General features: G+C 48.2%; 1 protein-coding gene across 9 annotated transcripts; it reads left to right on the top strand.

Moving 5' to 3' along the window:
* Positions 1 to 2,497: 2,497 nt before the first annotated feature.
* PYROXD2 (pyridine nucleotide-disulphide oxidoreductase domain 2) lies at positions 2,498 to 20,879 on the top strand. Of its 9 annotated transcripts, none has more exons than XM_053389522.1 (16): positions 2,498 to 2,707; positions 3,707 to 3,726; positions 3,935 to 4,028; positions 4,123 to 4,196; positions 5,983 to 6,138; positions 6,810 to 6,963; positions 7,961 to 8,022; positions 8,154 to 8,251; positions 9,490 to 9,631; positions 10,430 to 10,564; positions 12,220 to 12,286; positions 14,501 to 14,657; positions 16,235 to 16,389; positions 16,871 to 16,977; positions 17,234 to 17,354; positions 18,919 to 20,879. In XM_053389522.1, exons 1-16 carry the CDS (start codon positions 2,566 to 2,568, stop codon positions 18,987 to 18,989), a joined length of 1,755 nt encoding a protein of 584 aa, XP_053245497.1. In that variant the 5' UTR covers positions 2,498 to 2,565; the 3' UTR covers positions 18,990 to 20,879. The 9 variants fall into 9 exon arrangements, with proteins under 9 accessions (XP_053245497.1, XP_053245496.1, XP_053245499.1 ...); XM_053389521.1 differs by having other exon boundaries at positions 12,214 to 12,286; XM_053389523.1 differs by lacking the exon at positions 2,498 to 2,707 and adding an exon at positions 2,771 to 2,930 and having other exon boundaries at positions 5,951 to 6,138; positions 12,214 to 12,286.
* Positions 20,880 to 22,852: the final 1,973 nt, after the last annotated feature.

The following is a 22,852-nucleotide window of genomic DNA, read 5'->3' as shown; positions in this document are numbered from 1 at the left end:
AAGCTAAATGTTTTATAAATGTACTGTATTAGCTGTCTTAAAATAAATGTTACCCCTAGGTCACTATTTCTCTCTTTTGCGATATTCATATCCCAGATACAATACAAATTCAGTGGCAAAAAGGAGAGCTTTTATGTCTGTGAGGAATTAGGATTTCTTATAAAATGTTGCAAAGGAGAATAATGGGGTGGGGTATGAAAATACCCAATATAATCTACATTACAAAGCTTTATGAAAGACTGTGTCCTTATTGCAGTGCTTTCTCAGACTCAGACTCATGAATAACTTCAGAACAAGCTCCGCTGTTAGGAAACAAAGAAACAGGAGGTTGGACTAGGCCAGGGAAGGGGAACCATGCTACCCTCCAGACATTGTTGGGCTCCATCAGACTCGGCCAACTGTCAGAGATGGTGGACAGTCGTAGCCACAGGTTCCCCTTCACTAGACTGGGGTTTTTGATCAGCTGCCATAAAGCTCTTGTTTGATACAGAATTTATACTGCTGAACTCCCAGCTGAGGTTGCCACCTTTTCCTCTAAGCAAGCTCTGTGTTCTTAACAGCTACACGATGGACAGATTTTCCAAATGGGATGGCAATAAAATGAAGGGAGGGCTGTGCTTGCTGAATTTCTGCCTGTTGTGCAACTATTATTCTTTTTGTCTACTATTTATATCCTCCTCTGAGGATAGCTTTCAGCGGAATAAAGGATTTGTCAGGAAAAGGTTGGCTGCTGTTCTTCCAAGGATGATGGGCATAGAGCAAAGAGGACCTCGGCATCAGACTTTTATTAAAGGTTCTATATATACTAATAGTGGACTCCTAATCCGAGTGCGGGTGTTTAGCAAAAAAAGATACCATCCATGTGCCAGGAGGCTCTGAGAAACTCCCAGTAGGAAAGAGGGGAGGCGGAATGGTGTATCATGGATTTGGGGCATGGCTGGCTGCTTGGAACCCTGAATCGGGCACAGTGTTTTGCTGCAGGTCCCACTTGTGAAATAATCAAAAGTATGCTTCCATTTCATCAAAGATTGGTTTTCTAGGCTGAAAAGAGTGACAAACAGTATAAAGCTGTGTCTTTCTACATTGCCATTTCCTCCTTCAGATGGAAACCAATCTGTTTTTTAAAAAATTAAGTCACATGGTCACATTCTCATTAAAATGCTAAGCAGAAATATTCTTCAATCTCTGAGAGATCCCTATTTGCAAAGGGATGGTTTGGTACCAAAAACATTGTATAAGATAGTGGATATATCAGCCTAGTGTAGTATATAATTATACCAATAGATATCAGAGGTTAATTATTTCTTTAAACGCTTGACTGGAAACCCTTCTCATCTCGGCTGCCTGCCTGCGTTGGCATTCAGCAAGGGGAAAATTCTCTGCAGTGCTCTGAGCACAGTTCCTTGATTTGGTTTAAAGTCTTGCGTCACTTTTCCAATATCGTACTTGAGCTCAAGGTGCACCATAACATTTTAAAAGTAAAATATGTCAATCTATATCCACATTGGCATACCCAAGCACAATAGATGAAAACTGCAAAAACAGTAAACAATTCAATACACAATATAGTTCCATATACTTAAGTTCCTCTGGGTGCTTTTATTTAGAAGGTGGGGTATAAATAAAATAATTCAAAACTAATTATCAGAAAAAAATATTTATATTATTTGCATTACATTTATATCTCACTTTTCCTACAAGGTGGACAATGTGGTGTGCAGGATTTTCTCCATTTTATTCTCAAAACAACCCTGTGAGGTAGGTCAGGCTGAGAGATTGCAACTTATCCCAGGTCACCCAGCAAGCTTCATGGCTGAATAGGGATTTGTAGCCTAGTCTCACAGGTCCTAGCCCAATAAGTAAGCCTGACTGAAGACAGTGGTTTACCCCTGAGTAAACATGCATAGAATTTCACTGTTGAGTCTGACTGCTGCTCCCTGCCTGGAAATAAGAAATCCAACAACACAAAACACTGTGGCCAAGCCAAGGAAGCCCTGGTGTCTTCGTAGGTGGATTTCACGCCCATCTTTTTTAACCGAGGGTCGTTTTGAGTCGCCTCTTGCAGCCCAGACACAGATTTACCGCCTCGGTGAGTGCCAGGTTAGCCTTCCACATGCTTCAAGCTGATCATTGGCGTTGACAAGTTGTAAGGCTGACTCTTGATCAAGACAAATAGGCAGCTCGCCTGGAGCCGCATTAGCGAGGCTTTGCTTGTCTCGTCCCTGACTGAGGAGCTGCTTTGCGCGCTCACGTCGCAGCTCTGGCCCTCTTGCACTTAGTTTAGTACTCCCCACAACTCTTTACATGCGTCTCTTCGGCCAGATAAGGGCCCTCTTCTTGCATCGGATGAAGGAAGCTGCGACTTGCAGCCCAGGAAAGCAGATGTCTTCCCCCAATAAACTTCTCTCCTTCCTCCTTTCCCTGCGGACCTTTGCATTTGGGGCGGTTCACTGCCCTCCCTCCTCCTCTCGGCCCCTCCTTCCTTGCAAGCTCCCCGCCCCACGCCCCTTCTCCCTGGGACTGGACTGGAAGCGCGAGGCGAATGGCAAAGTCCTTCCAGGCGTCATGATGGCCGCGAGGCCCCCTCGGTGGCTGCGCGCTGCTGCTGCTGCTGCTCTCCTGAGGATCCCGGGGGGCTGCAGAGGGTGCCACGTCGGGGCTGCAGCCTCCCTGAAGCGGGAGTACGACGCCGTCGTGATAGGGGCAGGTGGGTGGCTCTGGCAGAAAAAGCAAGGGCCCGGCGTCCCCGCGGGAAACATAAAAGTGGGGGTCACTCCGTGCCCCTCCGAACAAGATGCCCAGGGCAGTCTAGCAGGGGGGGCCGTGCTAATGAATGCTTCCCACGAGGAAGAGGAAGGCACACTTTCCTGCAGGAGAAGAATTGCGAGTAAGTGGGCAAAGAATGGTCTTAGGCTGGAAAAGAGCAGAAGGTTGGTTTTGAAAGACGATTGGCCAAATATAGGGAGGAAAAGACTTGTTCGAAGCATCTAGCTGTGATGTCTATGCTCATCCTCCACAGTCGAGGCAGTCTGCTAGATGGGCCACTGACCTGATGCCTCAGGTTATCTATCTATCTATCTATCTATCTATCTATCTATCTATATCTATCTATCTATCTATATCATCTATCTATCATCTATCTATCTATCTATCTATCATCTATCATCTATCTATCTATCTTTCTGTCTATCTATCTATCTATCTATCTATCATCTATCTATCATCTATCTATCTCTATCTCTATCTATCTATCTATATTGCCTTTATATCCCACCTTTTTCTCCAAGGAGCTCAAGGTGGCATACATGGTTCTCCCCATCCACAACAACCCTGTGAGGTAGGATAGGCCAAGAGGCAGTGACTGACCCAAGGCGAGCTTCATGGCCAAGTGGGGATTTCAACCTTGGTGCCTTAGGTCTGGTTCCAGCAGGACATACTGGCTTACTGGTTTGGTGGTGCTATGCAAAGGGAGGACGCTTTAAACTGGAGGAAGGGTGGGTGGGATTGCCCATTTATTTGAGAGAAAGCTCCATTGAACTCAGTGGAGTTGACTTCCGAGTAAACATGCTTCACTTCAGACTGTGGGACACAGTTTTGGAAAAGAACAACTTTAAAGAAGCATTTAAAAAGAAGTGCATTGTGGCTATGTAAATTTTGGGAGGAGGAGGTGGCCCAAATCAAAGCTGCTCATCTTGTCTCTTTGCAGGACACAATGGACTGGTGGCTGTGAGTACTGAGAGCTCCTGAGGGGACATGGCGTCAGGCCTTTTGGGTCTCTGGGAAGAGATTGGCTCGGAGGGAGGGGGCTGCTGGTCCCTACCTGGCTTGTCATCTGGGGAAGACCATCTTCTTGCCAGGTGATTGTTCAGCAAAAGACATGGGGTAAGCAGCTGGGACTTCTTCATGGCTAAGGGGATGCTCCTTGCATCTTCAGGCTGCCTACCTGCAGAAAGGTGGTTTGAAGACAGCTGTGCTGGAGAGAAGACACCTCGTGGGAGGTGCAACAGTCACCGAGGAGATTATCCCAGGTAAGAGCTGTCCTTCCCGGTTGCTGCCCTCCTGCTTCTCCAGGCAGCATCCGACTGCTGCTCCTCAATGCACCTGACATGTCCTGTTCTACAGGGTTTCGCTTCTCCAGAGCCTCCTACCTGCTCAGTCTGCTGAGACCCCAGATTTACTCAGAGCTGGAGTTAAAGGTATGGGCTGTTTGCTTGTGCTGGTGGGGCAGGGTGAGCAATGACAGTGGGAATTGCTGGGTTCCTGCATGGTTTCTGGCCATACGTTGACCCTCCTCCATGAAAATAGCTGTTTACTTGGGAAATAGCTGTTTACTTACAATTTCAATTCAGTGGAGCCACCCTACTGCCCTACCCTCTGCTGGGCTTCCTGGGTCCTGGGACGTTGGCCTATGTGAAGAAAATGGGACTAGGCCGAATAGATTAGGCCTTGCCTTGCCTTTGCCCTGCCCCCTTGCACGCAGCCGATTTTTCTTGATTTTACTGCTGTGGTGTTTTTTTGTTTTTTGTTTTGGTAAACCACTTTGCAGGTTTTTAAAAATAAATTTTATTAAATAAATAAACAATAAATAAATACAAATAAAATAACACAAGCCAAAACACAATCCATCCTGTAGATTTAAGTATCTGTCCATAGTCGCCTACTTGTTATCAGAGGCCCAGAATCCACATTCCTTTTTAAGAAAATACGAAATAACGTAAAACCATTTTTGCAGGCAAAAACAAAACAACACAATGGGGGGGGGGGGACAAGAAATTTTCTGCACCAGGTACCACCTGACCTTTCTACGCCTCTGCATAGGCCCAGCCCTGTAGAATCCTATGCAAGCGGCCTCTAAACTCATACTGAAAAGTACTCTATTCTACTAGGCTTATGTAGACAATTAAAAATACATCTTTCCATAACAATTAATTCGATGATCTCTGGTTTTAAATTTTGTACGTGTTGTTATAAATTGATACTGTGGCAAACCACTTTGATATTTTAATGATATAGTGGTACACACATCTTTTAATAATTTTTTAAAAATAATGTTTTAATTTAATTTTTAAAAGTATAAACAAACAACAACAAAAACAATTCCAAATCCAAATATTGAGATTACTCTGAGCCTCCTGACTTCCCCCCTTCCCTTCCATGGGTCCTAATGATCATATTTACAACTGCATATCAGTATTTAGCCAAAAAAAATTCCTTCTAATTTATCCATACTTTCTGTTACTTTACAAGTGTGATTAAAATCCTGCTAATGTTTTAACTTGCTTACAGTGGTCTTGTAAATAAATTATAAACTTTTCCCATTCTTTTTTAAACTTGTCTTCTTGATTTCTGAGCTTCCCAGTTCATTTTGCCATTTCGGCAACTTGGTTTGCCATTCTTCTTTGGTCGGTGTTGTCTCTTACATCTTTTAATAAATTAATATGCTTGGATGACTAAGCTACCAGGTTCCTACACATTCTGACTGGAGTACCCCTGACACCCAAGTTGTACAGTCTGAAATAGTCATTCTCCATCCCTCAGTCTTGGTATCCCATTTGTCATTGAGGTAGATAAAGTCTTATAATCTAAAGGCTGTCAGTTACTAGGTTTAGGCTGAGAAGGTGAGGTTTTTATTCATTTAAGTTGAGAGATGACATGTGGTACAAGTCTATCCATGGTTGTTCAGAAGCGAGTCCCACTACATTCAGGGCTCACTTCTAGTTAGGTAGGCGCATGTGGGACTGCAGCCTTAATTGGCTGATGACACAGTTCATAAAATTCTGAATGATATGACCAATGGGCACAAATTCTAAGGCCAGTGTTCACAACTTGGTCTTGGTTGAGGCCCGTGGGCCTGTGACAGTGAAGCCTCTCCTAAAATCCAAGGACCCAACCGTTTATATCTGTATCTGCCTCACCTCGTGTGTGATAATTCAGCATGTTCTGTGTCCAGGCCTAGAGGCCATGCTGCCTTCTGTCTTCCAGAGACATGGTTTAAAAGTGCTTCCGCGTGACCCTTATTCCTACACACCACTGCTGGAGGATGCTCGGGCCGGAAAAGCCCCCCGCTCACTGCTGCTGGGGAACAACATGGCTGACACACAGAGCCAGATTGCTCAATTCTCTGTAAAGGATGCCCAGGTATTGTGGGGAAAACTTCCTCAGCCCAAGACATTTTGTTGCTGGAGGGGGGGATGGTCAAACACAGCCTCCCGCCCAGCCAAGTAATTTTGGCCCCTGCAGGGAAATCGCCCAAAGCATCCCTCTGGCAGTAAAAAATACAATAGTAATAATCATAGAAGCGGCTTGCTGGGTGGGCCAAAATCAATGTGCTAGCTTCCCAGCAGGTGAGTTGCTGTCGCTTACCAAGATGGGGAGCGGGGAGGCGGCAGGGAGCTCAGCACATTGCAAACACACTGGCAGGAGTGTTGGATTGGCTTCGCCATTGTGTTTGCACCATGACATCCTCCCTGCAACTTCTTGTAACCCACCTGCTGGGAGACTATTGTAGCATCTCCACCCCACTTGGTGAGCTGCTTCTGAATATTAAAGTAAATAATTTGCTTTCATGACAGCTAAAATCAGCTGCCTTAGGTAGCTTGCTCATTCTGCCTAGTGGTAGCATTGGCCTGGGCAAAAGTGTTGAATGAGTCAGGGCCACGGGGCACAGGTAACTGGGCCCAAAGACCTTCAGGCCCCAAACACTCACGACTGGTCTGTGAGAAAACATTCCCTTGGCAAATGGAAGTTGTTGTCTTGGGAGAATCTCTGCTTGACATGACTGATAGAACAGTTTTCTTTTTCCTTTGTAGGCCTTTCCCAAGTATGAGGAGTTCATGAACCGCTTGGTGTCAGCCATAGACCCTCTTCTTGATACCTGCCCTTTGGATGTGGCTGGTTTCAGCCAGGGCTCCCTTCTTCAGAAGCTCAGAGCCTTACGAGGCTTACGGGCCCTGATCCGAGCAGGTAAAGGATGGAGGGGCTGGACCAAAATTCTTGGGCTCAGGGTGGCCTTAAATCAAGAATGTGTGCCCACTGGATTTCCCCTCATTGGCCATTTTGTGTGTGTGTGTGTGTGCGACTGAACCTCTGACCTAACTACTTAAACCGAGGTAGCTAACCTTGTTGGTCTCAGACACACATTTGGAAATCTAGGGAACTGTTATGGGCACCACAAAATACCCATTTCACAAAAGAGAAATTGGCAATGCTCAGCCTTCCCCTTCAAACACAAAACAAATGGAAAAATTGCACTCCCCAAACAACTATATACGAGCCAAAACAGCAGGCCCCACCCCCCTCAAAAGAGTATCCTAAATAAACAGCCGATGAAAGCAACACTCAGTTGTTAAAAAATAAAAATTGGGAGGAGTAGGGAGATTGGCCGGCATCAGGGGGTGTCTGTAGCTCCTGTGGTGCTTGTGAGTGCCACATTGGAGACCCCAGATGTGGACGGTGTGTAACCCTATAATGGTTATGGGGCAACTTGTGGGCCTTTAGAGGTTGTTGAACTTCAGCTGTCATACTCCCTGCCCATTGGTCATGGTGCGTGGGCCTGATGGGAATTAGAGTTCAATGTTGTCTGAAGTTTAACAGGTTTCTCAACCCTACCCTTCATTTATCTCCCTACCAGCCCTTTGTTGCTCTAAGCACAGGTTGTTTACAACCTGAACAACCCCCCAGTGCTTGGGGGGCAACAGTGGGAGAGGGCTGCTGTCTTCAGGGCTTCTCAGAGACATCTGGTTGGCCACTGTGACAAAGGTGATGCTGAATTTGATAGACCATTTGTTTGTTCCAGCAAGGCTCATCCTTTGACTCGGCTCAGCCGCTGGCCTGACCAGCGAGAGAAGCAATGCTCACCTGGTTAAACCTTTCCTTAGGGACGGTCTGAGGTTCAGGGATGCTCTTTCACCTCTGGCTCTGTATTTGAACTACACCAGACCCCTGTTTTCCTTTTTGCCAGGCTTTACTCTGGGGAAACAGCTTCCGCAATATTATCAGGTTCTGACGGCCCCCATTTCCAAGGTAAAAACCACTGCATGACCCAGTCAGCATCTCTCCTGCTCATCAGAATGGTTTCTGCTCCTTCTATAATCACTTGGCTGGTTCCTTTAGACATTCCATACTGAGCCTGTTCCTCTTTCACCTTGTTGCAGATCTTGGCTTTGTGGTTTGAGTCAGAGCCCCTGAAAGCAACACTGGCAACAGATGCGGTGATAGGTGCCATGGCTGGTCCCCACACACCAGGCAGTGGGTAAGGTTCTGTTCAGGTGCACACAGCCTTTGGTTTTTGCCCATCCTGCCTCTGTGCACACCCTTCCCACTCCCCGTTTCAGGTCTGGCCCCAAACTCTGTTGCTTATGTGAATACCCAGAGTAGAAGTGGGGAACCTGGGGCTCTCCAGATGTTGTTGGACTCCAGCCCCCATCAGTTCCACCTGGTGTGGTCAGAGGTCAGGGATGAAGGGAGCTGTGGTCCAGCCACATCTTAAGAGCTTCAGGTTCCCCATCCCTTGTCCACCAGAGCCATCAGAGGTCTGCAGATGGGCAGTGCTCAACACAAGCAGAGATGAGTTATTCCATACTTAAGAACTTCGTGGGTCAGGTTCAATTAACTAGCTGCACTAGCAGAAGGCAGCACAATCAGTCCCGCCAGCACAGTGGGACTCCCCACCTTCTCAGTGCTGTTGTGTCCATATCCTGCTTGTAGGATTTCCAAAGGCATTGGGGATGTTGGACTAGATGGCCAGTGGTCTGGTCTAGCCCAGCAGAGAGCCAGTGTGGTGTAGTGGTTAAGAGCCGTAGTCTCGTAATCTGGTGAACCGGGTTCACGTCCCCGCTCTTCCACATGCAGTTGCTGGGTGACCTTGGGCTAGTCACACTTCTCTGAAGTCTCTCAGCCCCACTCACCTCACAGAGAGTTTGTTGTGGGGGAGGAAGGGAAAGGAGAATGTAAGCCGCTTTGAGACTCCTTAGGGTAGTGATAAAGCGGGATATCAAATCCAAACTCCTCTTCTTCTTCAGGTGCTTCTTGCACTCTTACCTTATGTTCCCTCCCTGCTCCCCCACCTTCCCATCAGCTGTGGCTGATCAGGAGAACCACCCGCCCCTCCAGGAGGAGAGAGGAGATTGTTCCCATCAGGCAAGCAGAAATGCTTGCGCCGACAGAGCGATCTCCTTAGCGCTGCTTTGAATTCTGCCCCAGGCTTTTAATTTTTTTGTCGGTCCTTTGGGACTGAAAATGTAGGGCATTAAATATTGTAATAAATAAAGCCATTAATGATAACAGTGTGCATGAAGGGGAAAGTGCCGTGCATTGTAATAGAGCCCTGCTTAGATGAATGCAAGCAGGAGGTAAAGAAAGCTGAGATGGCGCCAAGCCTGTCAAGCACGCCTGGCCAGCTTCTGCTGGGGAGATGCTGCGTCTTTTGCCATGCTCTGCGAGCTCTGAGCCCTGCCCATGGCAGCCCCTAACTCTTGGTCTTTCTCATAGGTATGTGCTGCTGCACCATGTGATGGGTGAGCTGGAGGGGCGCCAGGGCGCCTGGGGCTATGTGGCTGGGGGCATGGGAGCGCTTTCCCAGGCCCTGGCCAATGCTGCAACTGCACTCGGGGCTGAGATCTTCACGGAGAAGGTGGGTGGATCCAGTGAAGGGCAAGCAGTTCAGTGCAAGGAATACTCACATAATGGGATGGCACAGGGCAAAGAAGTTATCCTGGCACAGTTCCCAGAGGGGTAGTTGTGTTCATCTGTGTGGCAGCAAAAACAACCTAGAGTTTTGTGGCACCTTAAAGATGAACAAGTCTGGCAAAGGCTTTTCTGGACCAGAGTCCACTTTATCAGATGCACAAAGCCTAATCCTCAGTCGCAGCGACATACATATTTACAAATGAAGGCGAGAGCCTTGAAAGCAGTGAGGCCAGAGGGAAATTAAAAGCAGAAAAAGTGCAGGCAGAAGCAATGCAATTATAGCCAGAATGCACACAAGAGTCAGTGCAGTGCCCGTTTGCAACTGCAGTGAGAGGTGACAAAACTCAGCAAAGCTGAGTTAATTAACGTCTGCAGCGGGACAGGAAATCATTGTCTCTATTCAGACCCAAATGGATAGAGGCAAACCTCTCTGTGAATTGTGCTTCAGCAGACTCTGGTCCACAAAACACCCTGGTGATTTTCCTGGAGCAGTGAATGCAGTCGCTTGATCCCAATGGGATGCCACGTTTGGCATGCAGCAGAAGACAGAGGCAAAATGACACCCTCCAAAATGACAGTGATGTTGGCATCCCTGGAGATTTTGGTGGGGAGGATGAGAAGCTGAAGCCGGGGTCCTTCCTACCCCTGCTGGTATCTTGTTGATATGGGGCAAGTGGGAATTAGCTTTCTCCAGGGACGCATTTATACTCCCATTTACTTCTCCCTCTTCTCAACCCTGCAGGCTGTTGCCCAGATTCTTCTGAGCTCAGATGGGAAGGCGCAAGGTGTTTGCCTCCAGGACGGAACAGAAGTGAAGAGCCGCCTGGTCCTGTCAAATGCATCTCTGCAGCTCACCTTTCTGGAATTGACTCCTCAGGTGAGTCCTCCTCCTTGGCATAGCATGGGAAGCCTTGGGGGGATTCTCCAGACTTTTCCACTAGCCTTGCTTTTTCCTATCAAGCAGCAGGATGCCCAGAGCTTGCAAAGGATGTAAGGTAGGTCTATTTGCCCTCTGGTCCTTGAGGGACAATACCAGATTATTACAGATACCCTAGAAGAGTGGGGAGCAGAGGCGCCCCCTTTAAGGCTGAGCCCTCACCTAGGAATGATCGAGCAAAATATCCTGCTGTTCTGGTCCAGGCTAACTGTGAAAGCCCAGTTTCTACAACTCAGTAGCCAGTTGCACTGTCTTGCTTTCTGTACCTGCAAACCAGAGTGTTGCTGTGAAAGGAGGAACTGAGCTGACCAGAGACTGAATGCGTGGAGAGAGAGGGAGGGAGAGCTGAGGATGAGAGTGAAGAAGCTGAGCCCCAAACAGTGTGCTTCTGGTTTCTCCTATTCTTCCATAATATCAATGAACTATGTGTTTTCAGTAGAGCTGGGAAACCCTCTCAAATTTAATGTTTAATCTAATATTGGACCACTTTGAGCCACCCTACCTTAAAAACACTTCAGGGCTCTTTGGTCTGCTGTGTTTGGGATGGGGGGGAACTGTCTGGGAGTGCTGCCTTCATAGGTAGATTATTATTATTAGCTTTTGATGTTTTGGTGTGTTCCTTTATACTTCATTGGAAGCTGCCCATAGTGGCTGGGGCAACCCAGTCAGATGGATAGGGTACAAGAAATGTATTATTATTATTGGTGGACTTGTAAAAGGGTAAAAAAGTATTGGAAAATGATAAATAATGAATTGGAAAAAATGTTCAAAAGTACTTTTCCAAAAAAAACCCAGTATCTTTTCTGTTGGGGATAATTCAGACTGAAATTCCTAGGTGTCAGAAAAGGTTATTTGTGTATGCCACTACTGCGGCCCATGTTTTGTTAGCCCCCAAATGGAAAATGAGCAAGGTCCCAACCAAAGAAGAAGGGCAACTTAAATGGACAGAATATGTGCAGCTTGCCGACTTAACATATGGAATAGGAGAACAAGAATAACATACATTTAGAGAAGATTGGAAAGTGTTTATTTAATATATGGAAAATAACTGTGTACAGCTGAAAACGCTGGCAGCATTATGATAAATTCAACAGTGTAGATAAGTTTTGATGGATGTAGTAATGGAATACTGAATGGTATAGTTTTTGTAAAATATGCAGGCGTTTATGATATGCAAAATGAACCATGGAAAGAGAAGAAGGGAAGTCACTGATATCTTAAGGATGTAAAAATCAGTACTTTAAATTGTAAAACAAAATTTAATAAGAAAATTATATAATGTGTGTGAAATGTTGAAATGTATTATTTATTATTATTATTATTATTATTAGCATTAGCATTGGAATCAGAGGCAATGATCTGGCTGCCTAGGATGCTAGGACAGCAACACCCCTTTGGGGGACTGATTGCCAGCTGTTAAAGTGTGTGTGTGTGTGTGTGTGTGTGTGTGTGTGTGTATATGTGTGTGTGTGTGTGTGTGTGAGAGTGAGAGAGAGAGAGAGAGAGAGCGCGTAGTTCAACCTCCAGTTTTCTTCCAGATACCAAACTTTATCCCAGGAGCTCATTCTGTGTCTGGCTCTTCTCTCTAGGAGCAGCTGCCCCCAGAATTTGTCCAGAGAATCTCCCAGTTTGACTCACGCTCTCCAGTCACCAAGATCAATGGTGAGTATTGCATGGAGGCAAAATGGGCCAGATGCTTACATGCAAAGGTTCTGCACTTCCACGGTCCTGCAAACAGCAGGCAGGAGAAGAGTCACCCTGTGGATGAAGAACGTGAGCATTTACACGTGGAAGAGAGCGGAAGTCTTTCAATGTCTTGCCCAAGGGAGGCCAGCAGCACCGTGTGTGGCCAGCAGAGGGAGCAGTAACACTACTAATGGGTGGTTTTTCAAGAAGGTTTCAAGGAGCAGGTTCATTCATTTGTATGCCTCTTCCCTCCGCCTGCCCCCCCCCAATCATGCTCAAAGCGGATAATAACAAAGAAAACAGGAATGCATTTCAAGCAAACACTACAAAAACAATTTCATCACAACAGCAAAACAATAGCAAATGTAATAACATTTTTTTAAAAATGTGTTTCGATACAATAAATATAACAAGGTTGCTTTTTCAACATGCAGCATTCAATAGTAAACATAACAAGAGGGCATCAGTTTCACGTTTGTCCTAGAAACACCCCTTTCCCTGATGTTGCTCAGGGTCCCCCCCCCCACCCGCAGCATTCGCAAGTCTTCCAAGGGCAAGAAGGGTAGTGGTGGCTGGGAACATAATGATGTGGTCTAAGTCTTCCCAATAAAATGCCCAGGCTGGCTGCTGGGAGAATAGAGGTAAGAACTGGGGCAGCAAGACTCCAGGGCTCCCATTTTCTCTTCCGTAAGAGCCTTGGGTTCACCCTGCTCTCCCCTCCCCATGAATATTTATGCAGCTTTCTCCTAAAACCTCTTAATAATCAAAGAAGTGGTTGGTAGCCATTTTTTCCTTCCCCGCCCCCTCCCCTGCTGTTTCCTTGCTGATAGTGTGTTGGTGGCAGAGGGACATGTATCCAGCCAGGACGGAGGGACTGGATGCTCCCCTTCTCACAGATGACTGGCCTGCCTGCTCTTTCCTGAAGACGCTGTTAATAAATCCAAATACCACTTGGCTATAAAATAACAATGAGTTCATGCAGCTGCACCCGGACGCACTCTAATAAATTAGGTGCAATGTGCTAAAAAGTGCACCTCCCTCTTGCACCAAAAGGCAAGCCACTCTGACACCACAGAGGGTGTTTGTGCTTTATTTGGAAATGGGGACATTGCTTTTAGAACTTGGAAGCAGGTCCACCACACAAATGGGCATGGATGCAGAGCAGGGGTGGGGAATCGCATGCCCTGAAGGCCTTCTATCAAGTGTCCTTGGGACTCTTCCCAGAATGCATCCTCAGCCTTACTTTACATCCTTCTTGTTTTTGCCCAGCTGGAATGAAGATCATGAGTGGCTGGGGTCTCACTGGCACTGCACCTCGCAGAGTCCCAGGTGGCCTGAAAGCAAAGTAATAATAATTTATTATTTATACCCCACCCATCTGGCTGGGTTTCCACAGCCACTCTGGGCAGCTCCCAACAGAATATTAAAAACACGATAAAAGATCAAACAATAAAAACTTCCCTAAACAGGGCTGCTTTCAGATGTCTTCTAAAAGTCAGATAGTTGTTTATTTCCTTGACGTCGGATGGGAGGGCGTTCCACAGGGCGGGGGCCACTACTGAGAATTCTTGCAGTGAGGGAACCCCCAGAAGGCCCTCAGAGCTGGACCTCAGTGTCCGGGTTGAACGATGGGGGTGGAGACACTCCTTCAGGTATACTGGGCTAAGACCGTTTAGGGCTTTGAAGGTCAGCACCAACACTTTGAATTGTGCTTGGAAACGTCCTGGGAGCCAGTGTAGGTCTTTCAAGTCCAGTGTTATGTGGTCTTGGCCAGTGGCGTAGCGTGGGTTGTCAGCACCCGGGGCAAGGCAAGTAATTTGCGCCCCCTAACCTGTGGATTTGCGCCCCCTAACCCGTGGATTTGCGCCCCCTAACCTGTGGATTTGCCCTAACCCCAGATGTTGTGCCCGGTGCGGCCGGCCCCCCTGCACCCCCACGCTACGCCACTGGTCTTGGCGACCACTCTCAGTCACCAATGTGGCTGCCATTTTCTGGATTAATTATAGCTTCCAGGTCACCTTCAAAGGTAGCCCCACGCAGAGCACATTACAGTAGTCCAAGTATTGAAGATGAGGGGGAAGAAGTGGGAGTTGTGGGGCTTAGCACAAAAGACTTGGTTCTTGGGCCCCCTTTGCCCCTCCCCTGACATCACCCCTGTCCAGCCTCACCCTCCGTTCCTTCTGTCCACAGTGGCTGTGGATCGGTTGCCTGATTTCCGAGCGGCCCCCAATGCCAGGGATGGCTGCCCCTTGCCCCATCACCAGTGCTCCATCCACCTCAACTGTGAAGACATGCAGCTCTTGCACCAGGCCTTTGAGGACGCCTGCCAGGGGAGACCGTCAAGCAGGTATGGGTGGGAATGCTAATCCCCGCAAGGACTGACTGGCACAGGTGGGCAGGATGGGGAATCCTTTAGCTAAAATTGGCCCCATCCTAGCCAAGGAACAAGAACAGCTAAGGGAAAGAGTGTGCTTAAAACTGAGTTACAAGGGGCTCTTGTCTTGTGTCAAACAGTTGTGAGTGGACCTTGGTTGCTGCTTTCTTGCATCTGTAAAGCCCTGCCAGGCAAGTCCCCTGAGTGACCCAGGGCCTCATGTCCTGTTTCCTAACACTGTGCTTGTTTGCGAATCAGAAGAGCCCAGATTTGTCTCCCTCGTTGTTGCCAAAGCCCAAGCGGAGATCAGCTGTAAGAAGGGAGAGAAAATGTAAAAATTGCAGAGGAGAGCTGACCGCTGCAGAAACCCACATTGCTCACAGCAGCCTCTTTTTGGCATAGTTCCTAGTCTCAAGACCTTACCATGATACGATCCTGCTCTAATGAGATAAAACTCCTCTTCTTGAAAAACAAATGGATATTGTCAAGTTCTTCTCCAGCATATTTATAATCCTGTGTGTGCTTTGGGAAGCACTGTTTCCTACACACACAATTAGCTGTTTTAGACGCTGGAGTGTCTGCCAGCCATCTGCCCCAGGGATGAGTGCAGGGCAGACACTTTCATTTAGATGCACCTCCTGCACCGCCGGCTTTTGGCAACCGTTCTGCTCTGCCTTCCATTGCAAACTCCCTGAAACAGCAAAAGGCTCTGCTAGGTGTCTGCACCACACCCCTGTGTCGCTCTGGTTATTATCATTTGTTCAGCCCTTTAAGAGCAGAATATAAATTACATTCCCTCTTGCAGTTCACCTTGGAGTTCAACCTCTTATAGAGTCCATTGTACAGAAAACAAATAAACATGCATGAATGCTAAGTTCCACTGAGCTTAATTTTACTTACTCCTAGACATATGTGCATAGAATTGCATCCTTGGGCTTTAAGCATCGTGTTCTTAACAACATGTTAGATTAAGCTGGAAAATGGAAAGCTGCATCTTTCAGATTCAACACTCCGAAGCCCTGGGCCACATCTGTCACAAATACAGTACATGATTCCCTCCTCAACGTTTACTGTATTAGTTTATGGGAATAACCATTGCTCAAAACCTTTTTTTATTTTTGCAAGATCAGCACCAAGCAAGTAGGAAGTATGCAGCATTGTCCTGCATTGTTATCACTCTACATACTACGGGTCTTTTCAATGAGTTATTTCTAGGCTTGTGGCCATCTTCTCTTCTAAATATGTGTCCTCCTTACATCCCCTTCTACTGCAACAGTGATGGTGGCCCTCCAGAAATTGCTGGACTCCAACTCCCATCATCTTCCGCCAGCATGGCCAGTAGGTCAGGGATGGTGGGAGAGTCCAGCAACATCCACAAGTTCCCCAGTCCTGCGTTACGTGATACCTGCAGGTCTACAGCCAGAGTAGAGTCACTGCTGGAAGCCTTGCTGGTGCTAGATGGAAAGTTCAGTAGGGCTGAAGCAGCTGCACTGAGGTTCTTCTGGACTTGACCCCAAGGATTCCTGCTTGGCCTCTCTCTGCCGTTCCAGGCCCATGATTGAACTGTGCATCCCGTCTGCCCTGGACCCCACACTGGCTCCGCCGGGCTGCCACGTGGTCTCTCTCTTCACTCAGTACACCCCCTACACACTGGCCGGAGCGAAGCAATGGGACGACCGTGAGCGTGAGGACTATGCTGACCGAGGTACAGCCATTGCACGGAGGACTGGCAGGAGCAATGGTGGTTTTGCGCTGCCACTTGAGAAAGGGGAGAATTTTCCATTCTTGGGAAGGCTTACCACCACCCCAAACCTTACTCCTTTGGGCCATGTCTCCCATTTGCACACCCTTCTACCCTATGCTTCGCACCCCTTCTCTTTGGGGAGAGAACCCTCCTGCTTAAAACTGTGTAGCACAATCTTCTCTGGGTCTAGATGTTGCCCACTGGTCTTCCATGAGTCTCAGGGGTGGCTGGAGACCAATGCCCAGGGTCAGCTGAGAAGGGATTTCTCCATGGTGCCTAAGTGTGATTGTCTAGTCTTAGTGACTCCTGGGTGCTGAAATTCCAGTTGAATCCCTGTCAGAAAACCAGGTGTCTTTGGGGGGGTGGATCCTGGGTGACTAATACTTAGCCTTCCTTGAGGCAACTCTCAATCTTTCCCATGTGGCATCTCTTCCCCTTGTAGTCTTTGACTGTGTTGAAGCCTACGCCCCTGGGTTCAAGGCCTCTGTCATCGGCAGGGATGTCCTGACGCCTCCAGACCTTGAGCGGATCTTTGGCCTGCCTGGTGGGGTATGTACTGGCTGAGAATCTCTGCCCATAGACTCTCCTGCCCAGCTTTGCCTTGCCATGCCCTTCCAGGCCAACCTCCCCAAACTGACTGATACGGCTTAGATGTTGCAGATGAGTTTTAACACCCACACAGACTTCTGCCCCAGCTGCCTCCCATCTCCCAGCCTCCACTTCTCGCCTCCCTTTGTACTGGGAAGCAGATACAGGGCGCTGCTGCTTCCCAGCTACCTTGTCTGATGCTGCCTCTGGTTTTCAGAACATATTCCATGGAGCGATGTCTCTGGACCAGCTGTATTTTGCCCGGCCAGTGCCTTCCTATTCCAGCTACCGATCTCCAGTGGAAGGCCTCTACCTCTGTGGAAGTGGCGCCCATCCCGGTATGTATCTGGCAGGGGCAGCGCAAGGCCAGATGAGGCGTGTCTGTGCTGCTGCAACAACGAGGGAGAGAGCCTGGCCTCGGTGGGAGGGGGATGGCTAGAGAGGACCAGGGAGGAGGGTGGGGCGTCTGGTTGCGTTCATGGTCCACATTTTCCTAAAAGCCCACTGGATGCCGCATTGCTGTGGGGTGAGTTTCCTCTAAGGTGTCTCTAGAGCTGGGTCTCAGGCTGTGCCTCTGGGGAGAGGAGCAGAAGACCTTCTTTGCCCAAGGACAAGAGAGAGGGGGTACTCCATGGGTGCCCAACCCTGGAGTGGGTGGAAATGCTGGGTTTTTTTTTACTCTTAAAGATCCTGCCTGTGTATGTAAGCGTGCTTGTTTAATTTTTCAATGTATTTCTTTACGTTTCAGTTTTGCCTTTTGCCCCGCCCACTTCAGCCTTTTGCCCCGCCCACTCTTGGAATGTGACCCTCCACAGAAGGTTGGGCTCAAAGAGGTTTCCCACCCCTGCTGTAAAGGGCAGACATTTGTCTGTGCTAACCATTTCCCCTGTTCTGCAAATCCCAATGAAACCCCTCCTCTCTTTTACTTCACCTCAAGGAGAAGGGGTTTTTCACTGTGACAGGAGAAAGGGTTAACACCACTGACCCTCTCCCCCATAGCTTCTATTTAAAACAAAACAAGCAAAATTCAACATGTACATCAAATGCAAGCACACATTTTGTGCTCTGTGTCAGTGGCTTTGGCTTGGGTCTGCCTGGGATAGGTAGAGCTTTTGGTGTCTGGAAGGATACTTGGAGATATTCCCTGCCTTGTCTTCAGCCTCCTCCCTCCTGGCTAACGCTGGCTTGGGACTGGATTGTGAATCTTCTCTTAGGTTGTTTGAATTCTTTCTTACGATGCAGCTAAGAAGGGGAACGAAAGGAGGTGCTCTCCCTTCTCTGGGTTCTTGCTGTGAGGAATTGTAGTCCCTTCCTGTAAAGGGAATTGGGGGTTGCTCGTGCGTAAGGGGGCTGCTGCTCTAGGCAGCGTTGTCTGGCTAAACCTTTCCCTGGCTGGACAGCCCTTTCTCCGTGGCTGTGTCAGTCACTGGCAGAATCCGTCAGTGGGCGTTTCCTGAACTTCTTCCAACATAAAAGCTCTTTGACGCCAAGTCTCCGCCTAGCCTCCCTGCGCGGAAGTCTTCTGCGCAGAGTGGGCGTGGCCAGCGGAGGTCCTGGGCTCTCCCCGCTGGTCTCTGTGGAAGAGTCTTGGAGCCATCTCTCCGAAGTCCTTCCCTGCTCCCCTTTCTTCCTGGTGTCACGCCGATTTCCTTCCCCAAAGGAAGTGTTCTCTCTCTCCCTGCTGGTCCCTTCTCCTGCATCGTTGGGGAGCCTTACCTCCACTCTTGGCTCCGATGGCAGTTCCCTGACACTTCCCATTTCTGCCCTGCTAGGGGGTGAGTGAACTGGGTTCAAGGATTCCCAGTGGCAAATACCCACAAGAGTTCTACCATTTGGCTTGCTGGCTGTGGACCTGGTTAAGCTGCCCACCCCATTCTTGCAACATCTCCCTTTTCTTCCCAGGAGGAGGTGTCATGGGAGCGGCGGGGCGCAATGCGGCTAGAATGGCTCTGGAGGATTTTAAGAAGCTGTGACCTCCCCAGTAGGATCCTTGAGCTGCCCTGGCTCAGGAAAAGGGACAGACGAGAAGCCACTCTGCTGCAGTCTGTCTCTGGGCCCAGTGCTAGAGAGAGATCTCCAGTCTTTTGCCCTGGGCATTGCAGAGCCATGCAGCAGGAGGTGGGCACTGCTCTTGCAGATAGGTAGACACAAGTGTGCCGCAAGCGTGTTTGCAAAATGCTCTTGCTACCATTACCTCTCCCAGCTTTATAAATCAGCTAATGTGCGCTCCTCCTGAATGCTCCTATTGTACCCGAGGCTGCAGTTTCTTGCAAAAGCTCTGGTTTCTGCTTCCTTCCTCCTTGGGCTGGTTGGGAGATGCATCCTGTGCTTCCTGCTACAGGAAAAAGGGTAAAGCTTAGAGTCCTGGGTGAGGCTGGCTCCTGAGTAGAGACTGGGTATTTTAGTAGAATAGGGACCCACTGGGTTAAAATGCCCTGCAGTAGCAGCATTTCTTCTGAAAGCCCATCTCTGCTGCCAAACTTGGGAAATAGGAGTCTGCCTTTGAGAGTCTGACCATTGGGTCCATCTAACTCAGGAGTGTCTGCACTGATTGGCTGTAGCTCTCCAGGGTTTCATGCAGGGATTATCTCCAAGCTCTGCCTGGAGATGCCAGGGATTGAACCTGGGACCTTTTGCATGCAGGCAGATGCTCTGCCGCTGAGCTTACATCCCTTCCACCCCAACTTACAAGACAGCATCTTGGCTTCTTAATGCGCTAAAACACAGACATTCTGCAAACGTGGCTCCAAACACTGAACAAACTGTCCTGAGAAACAGCTTAAGATCTACACATCTCTGGAAGCTCAGTGTTTCATGCCACCCCAATCTCAGAGCGGCGCAGGATTCCAGAGTTTCCAGGCACTTACCCAGGGTTTGTGTTTCCTTTGGAAATGAGGCACAGCAGAGACTGTGGTGTCTTTATGATATATGGTTTATTTACACACATATACAACCTGAGCCTGCGATAGAGGGGTTCCCAGTATCAACACCCCACGAAGGTCTTGTTTTTCCTCATAGCCACAGCCTTGGCATCCAGCAGAAATCAATCATTGCTCTGCTTCTCTCCCTTTCCAGCTTGCTGCTTTGCTTCTAGTTCACATCACTACAACTCTCTGCCCTCCACTCTGCCTTTGTCCTTCTAAGTACCCACCACCCACTTGCACAGAACCCCTTTTCTTTGTTCCCCATAATGACCCATTGCCCATGCTATCGCCTCAACAGGAAGCTAGCCTGGCTTATGTTTTAACACTTGCTGGGTCCAGGGGTTAGGAGTGTTCTAGCATATAGCCTATTTCCCACCCCCAATTCATAACACAAGAAACAAGGCCAAGTTGTGACAGTGCTGCCTTAGCTAAGGGGCAAGGAGAGTCGGCTGCTGTTCATGTCTGTTGACCTTGTGCTCCCTATCCAAAGCCGGACATGCCTGGCTGAGCCCCAGTCCAAAAGGGCCATATTTCTCACTAGCAAAGAGCAGCTGCTTGCAAACACCTCTCTGCATTCGGACTGCAAATCCAGCTTAGGAAGTGGCCGGTAGCCAGCTGTCCTCTCTGGCAAGAGCCACTGTTGGGTTTTGTGCCTGAGGCAGCCTGAGGATCCCACGAATCAGTTGCACTGGCTTTCATCCAGTTCCATCCCATTGAAATCAATGGGGATAAATCAGCTTAAATCTAAATACTTTGCTTTAATTGGCGGATGGAACCTAGCCAAAGTGTGTTGACACAATAAGGAAAAATCGATAGCTAACTTTCCTCCCTAGCTATGATGGATTGATTTCATGTGAAGAAATGATTGTAAAATCATTGCCAACGGTACACTTAGAAAATATACGTCCAAAGATTAAAGTGTTTTTAAAAGACTGAGAACCCAATCTTCCTTTGTAATAATCTTTCTCACTTTTTGGGGGTGGGGGAGGGGGGGACTCTGCCACTGAACCCTGGGATGAGAAAGGCAGCCAAAATGCAACAGCTTTGCCGGTGAGGTTGCCAGCAGTCACAAGGTGCTGTTTTCCCAGGTATTCTTGCTGAGCGCAATATCCATTCATTCCAATGCGGCACAAAACTCAATTGAAATAAATGGGAGTTGTGTGCAGCAGTTGACGGACTTTCCCAAGGAGAAAAGTCTCGTGCTGACTTTGTGTTATGTAATGCTCTGCAACTGATGCCGTTTAAGTTAAGCGTCTTACACAATGAGGATGTCAGAAAGTTGCTTTGAAGAAACAGAAAGCACATTCTATACAATAAATAAATGCCAAGAGCTATGAACAGAGCTCTCTCCTCCCCCCTCCCCCCCCCCGCCGGAGGGGCTCCCTAAACATTGTCAACTCCAGAATATGCTGGCTCAGTCAAAATGCAACCCACGAAGCTTCTCTTGCTGCACCATTGCCCTGCTGATTCATAATCTGGCATCTTTCCCCTTACAACCTCTCGATTCCTTTCTTTTTAGTGTTTGCTTTTCCAGTGTATGACAGTGACTGGAGTTATAAGTGCAAGAGCAATTAATTTTGCCTAACGGCAAATTATAAGCTGATAAATTCTCTGTGCCCTGGCTCTCGGCTATGTAATGTTGCCCCAGCATTGCCATATTTTGAAGAGAGAAAAGAGGACACATTTGCCGACTTCTGCATTTAGCTATGGATCGCTATGACGACTCTACTCATGAAAAAGAGGACATATGGCTACCCTAGATGTCTGCCAGTGGATGCTTTCGCAGACAGGACTTTCCCCTCTCTGAAAGAGCCACAGCACAGCCTGATGAAAGCCACACAAAACCCACCTTAAATCCTTTGAATGTCCGCTCCGCGCCTGTTGGACCAATCGCTTCCGCTAGGTGGAAGCATTGCTCCTTTAGCATAATTTAGCAATGTTTAACAAGCGCAAAGCCAAATACAGCAGTGATAACTACCTTGCTAAAGCAGTTCCATACTTCTCATTGTTTTATGTCATGCCGGCCTTATGTACAGCTATTTTAGCATCGCCAGCAGTAGCTGGCAAGCACTGCACCCGCTGCATCGAGGCTGACGGAAGACCTTCCTGCTTGAGATATAGCGAAACGTGGCAGGGATGATGAATGCGGTGTTGGAGCAAGGCCCTGGTAGGAGCTGAGAAGCAGGCAGGTCTCCCATGGCCCGCAAGAGCCACAACTCCCCAAAGCAGGAGCTGCTGATCCTGGCTAGTGCATCTTGACAGCTCAGGTTCCTTAAGCTGGTGGAGCAGGTCACTCAAGGTAATAAGAATACTAACCTCAGCGCTCCCAAGAAGTGGAAACCCTTCTTCACTCAAGGTGTCCCTGCTTTTCCGACACCAGAGGGCAGATGCATGCGTCATGATTTCCTGCATGGAAACCAGTATGACTGACGGCCCTTTGTGGACGTTGTCTTCCCAGTCAGCTTACCCAGGAGGAGGAGGAGAGGGCTGAAATGTCATATGCTGCACTTCAGGGTTTCAGACACACCCAAAGCACTGAGGCTTCTTCTCTTGCTCAGCTGTCCATGCCTCCCTGCCCCTCTGCCTCCTCCCTGGCCTCTGCTGACCCATCCTTTATTTGACTTTGGGTTAAGCATCCCTGCAGTCCCAGGGACTGCTCTTTTTGCTCTGCCATTGGCTCACTCCCCACACCCTGGCTGCCTCTGGGCCAATGGGATTGCTAGAAAGCACAGCTTCTGAAATGTTTTTAACTCACCCCCTAAAGGATGAAGTACCTTGCTCAGTTCTATACATTTTATATTTGAATTGTTCGCTATGTGCAATTGTTTAAACAGTTTTTCTATATGTAGTAGTTTTATCACATGTGGACGGTATTGTAAGTTGTTCTCAGATGCCTGATCGGGAGAGATTCA

The sequence above is a fragment of the Podarcis raffonei genome, chromosome 5, assembly GCF_027172205.1.
Source record: "Podarcis raffonei isolate rPodRaf1 chromosome 5, rPodRaf1.pri, whole genome shotgun sequence".
Taxonomy (NCBI): domain Eukaryota; kingdom Metazoa; phylum Chordata; class Lepidosauria; order Squamata; family Lacertidae; genus Podarcis; species Podarcis raffonei.
This window is presented reverse-complemented; position numbering and strand designations above follow the sequence as displayed.

What these genes read in the sequence shown, in the direction of transcription:
- PYROXD2 (XM_053389521.1), top strand. Translation starts at nt 2,566, where the DNA reads ATGATGGCCGCGAGGCCCCCTCGGTGGCTGCGCGCTGCTGCTGCTGCT. An exon ending in CACCGAGGAGATTATCCCAG is followed by an intron (nt 4,029 to 4,122) that starts GTAAGAGCTGTC and finishes CCTGTTCTACAG; the next exon opens with GGTTTCGCTTCTCCAGAGCC. An exon ending in ACTCAGAGCTGGAGTTAAAG is followed by an intron (nt 4,197 to 5,982) that starts GTATGGGCTGTT and finishes TCTGTCTTCCAG; the next exon opens with AGACATGGTTTAAAAGTGCT.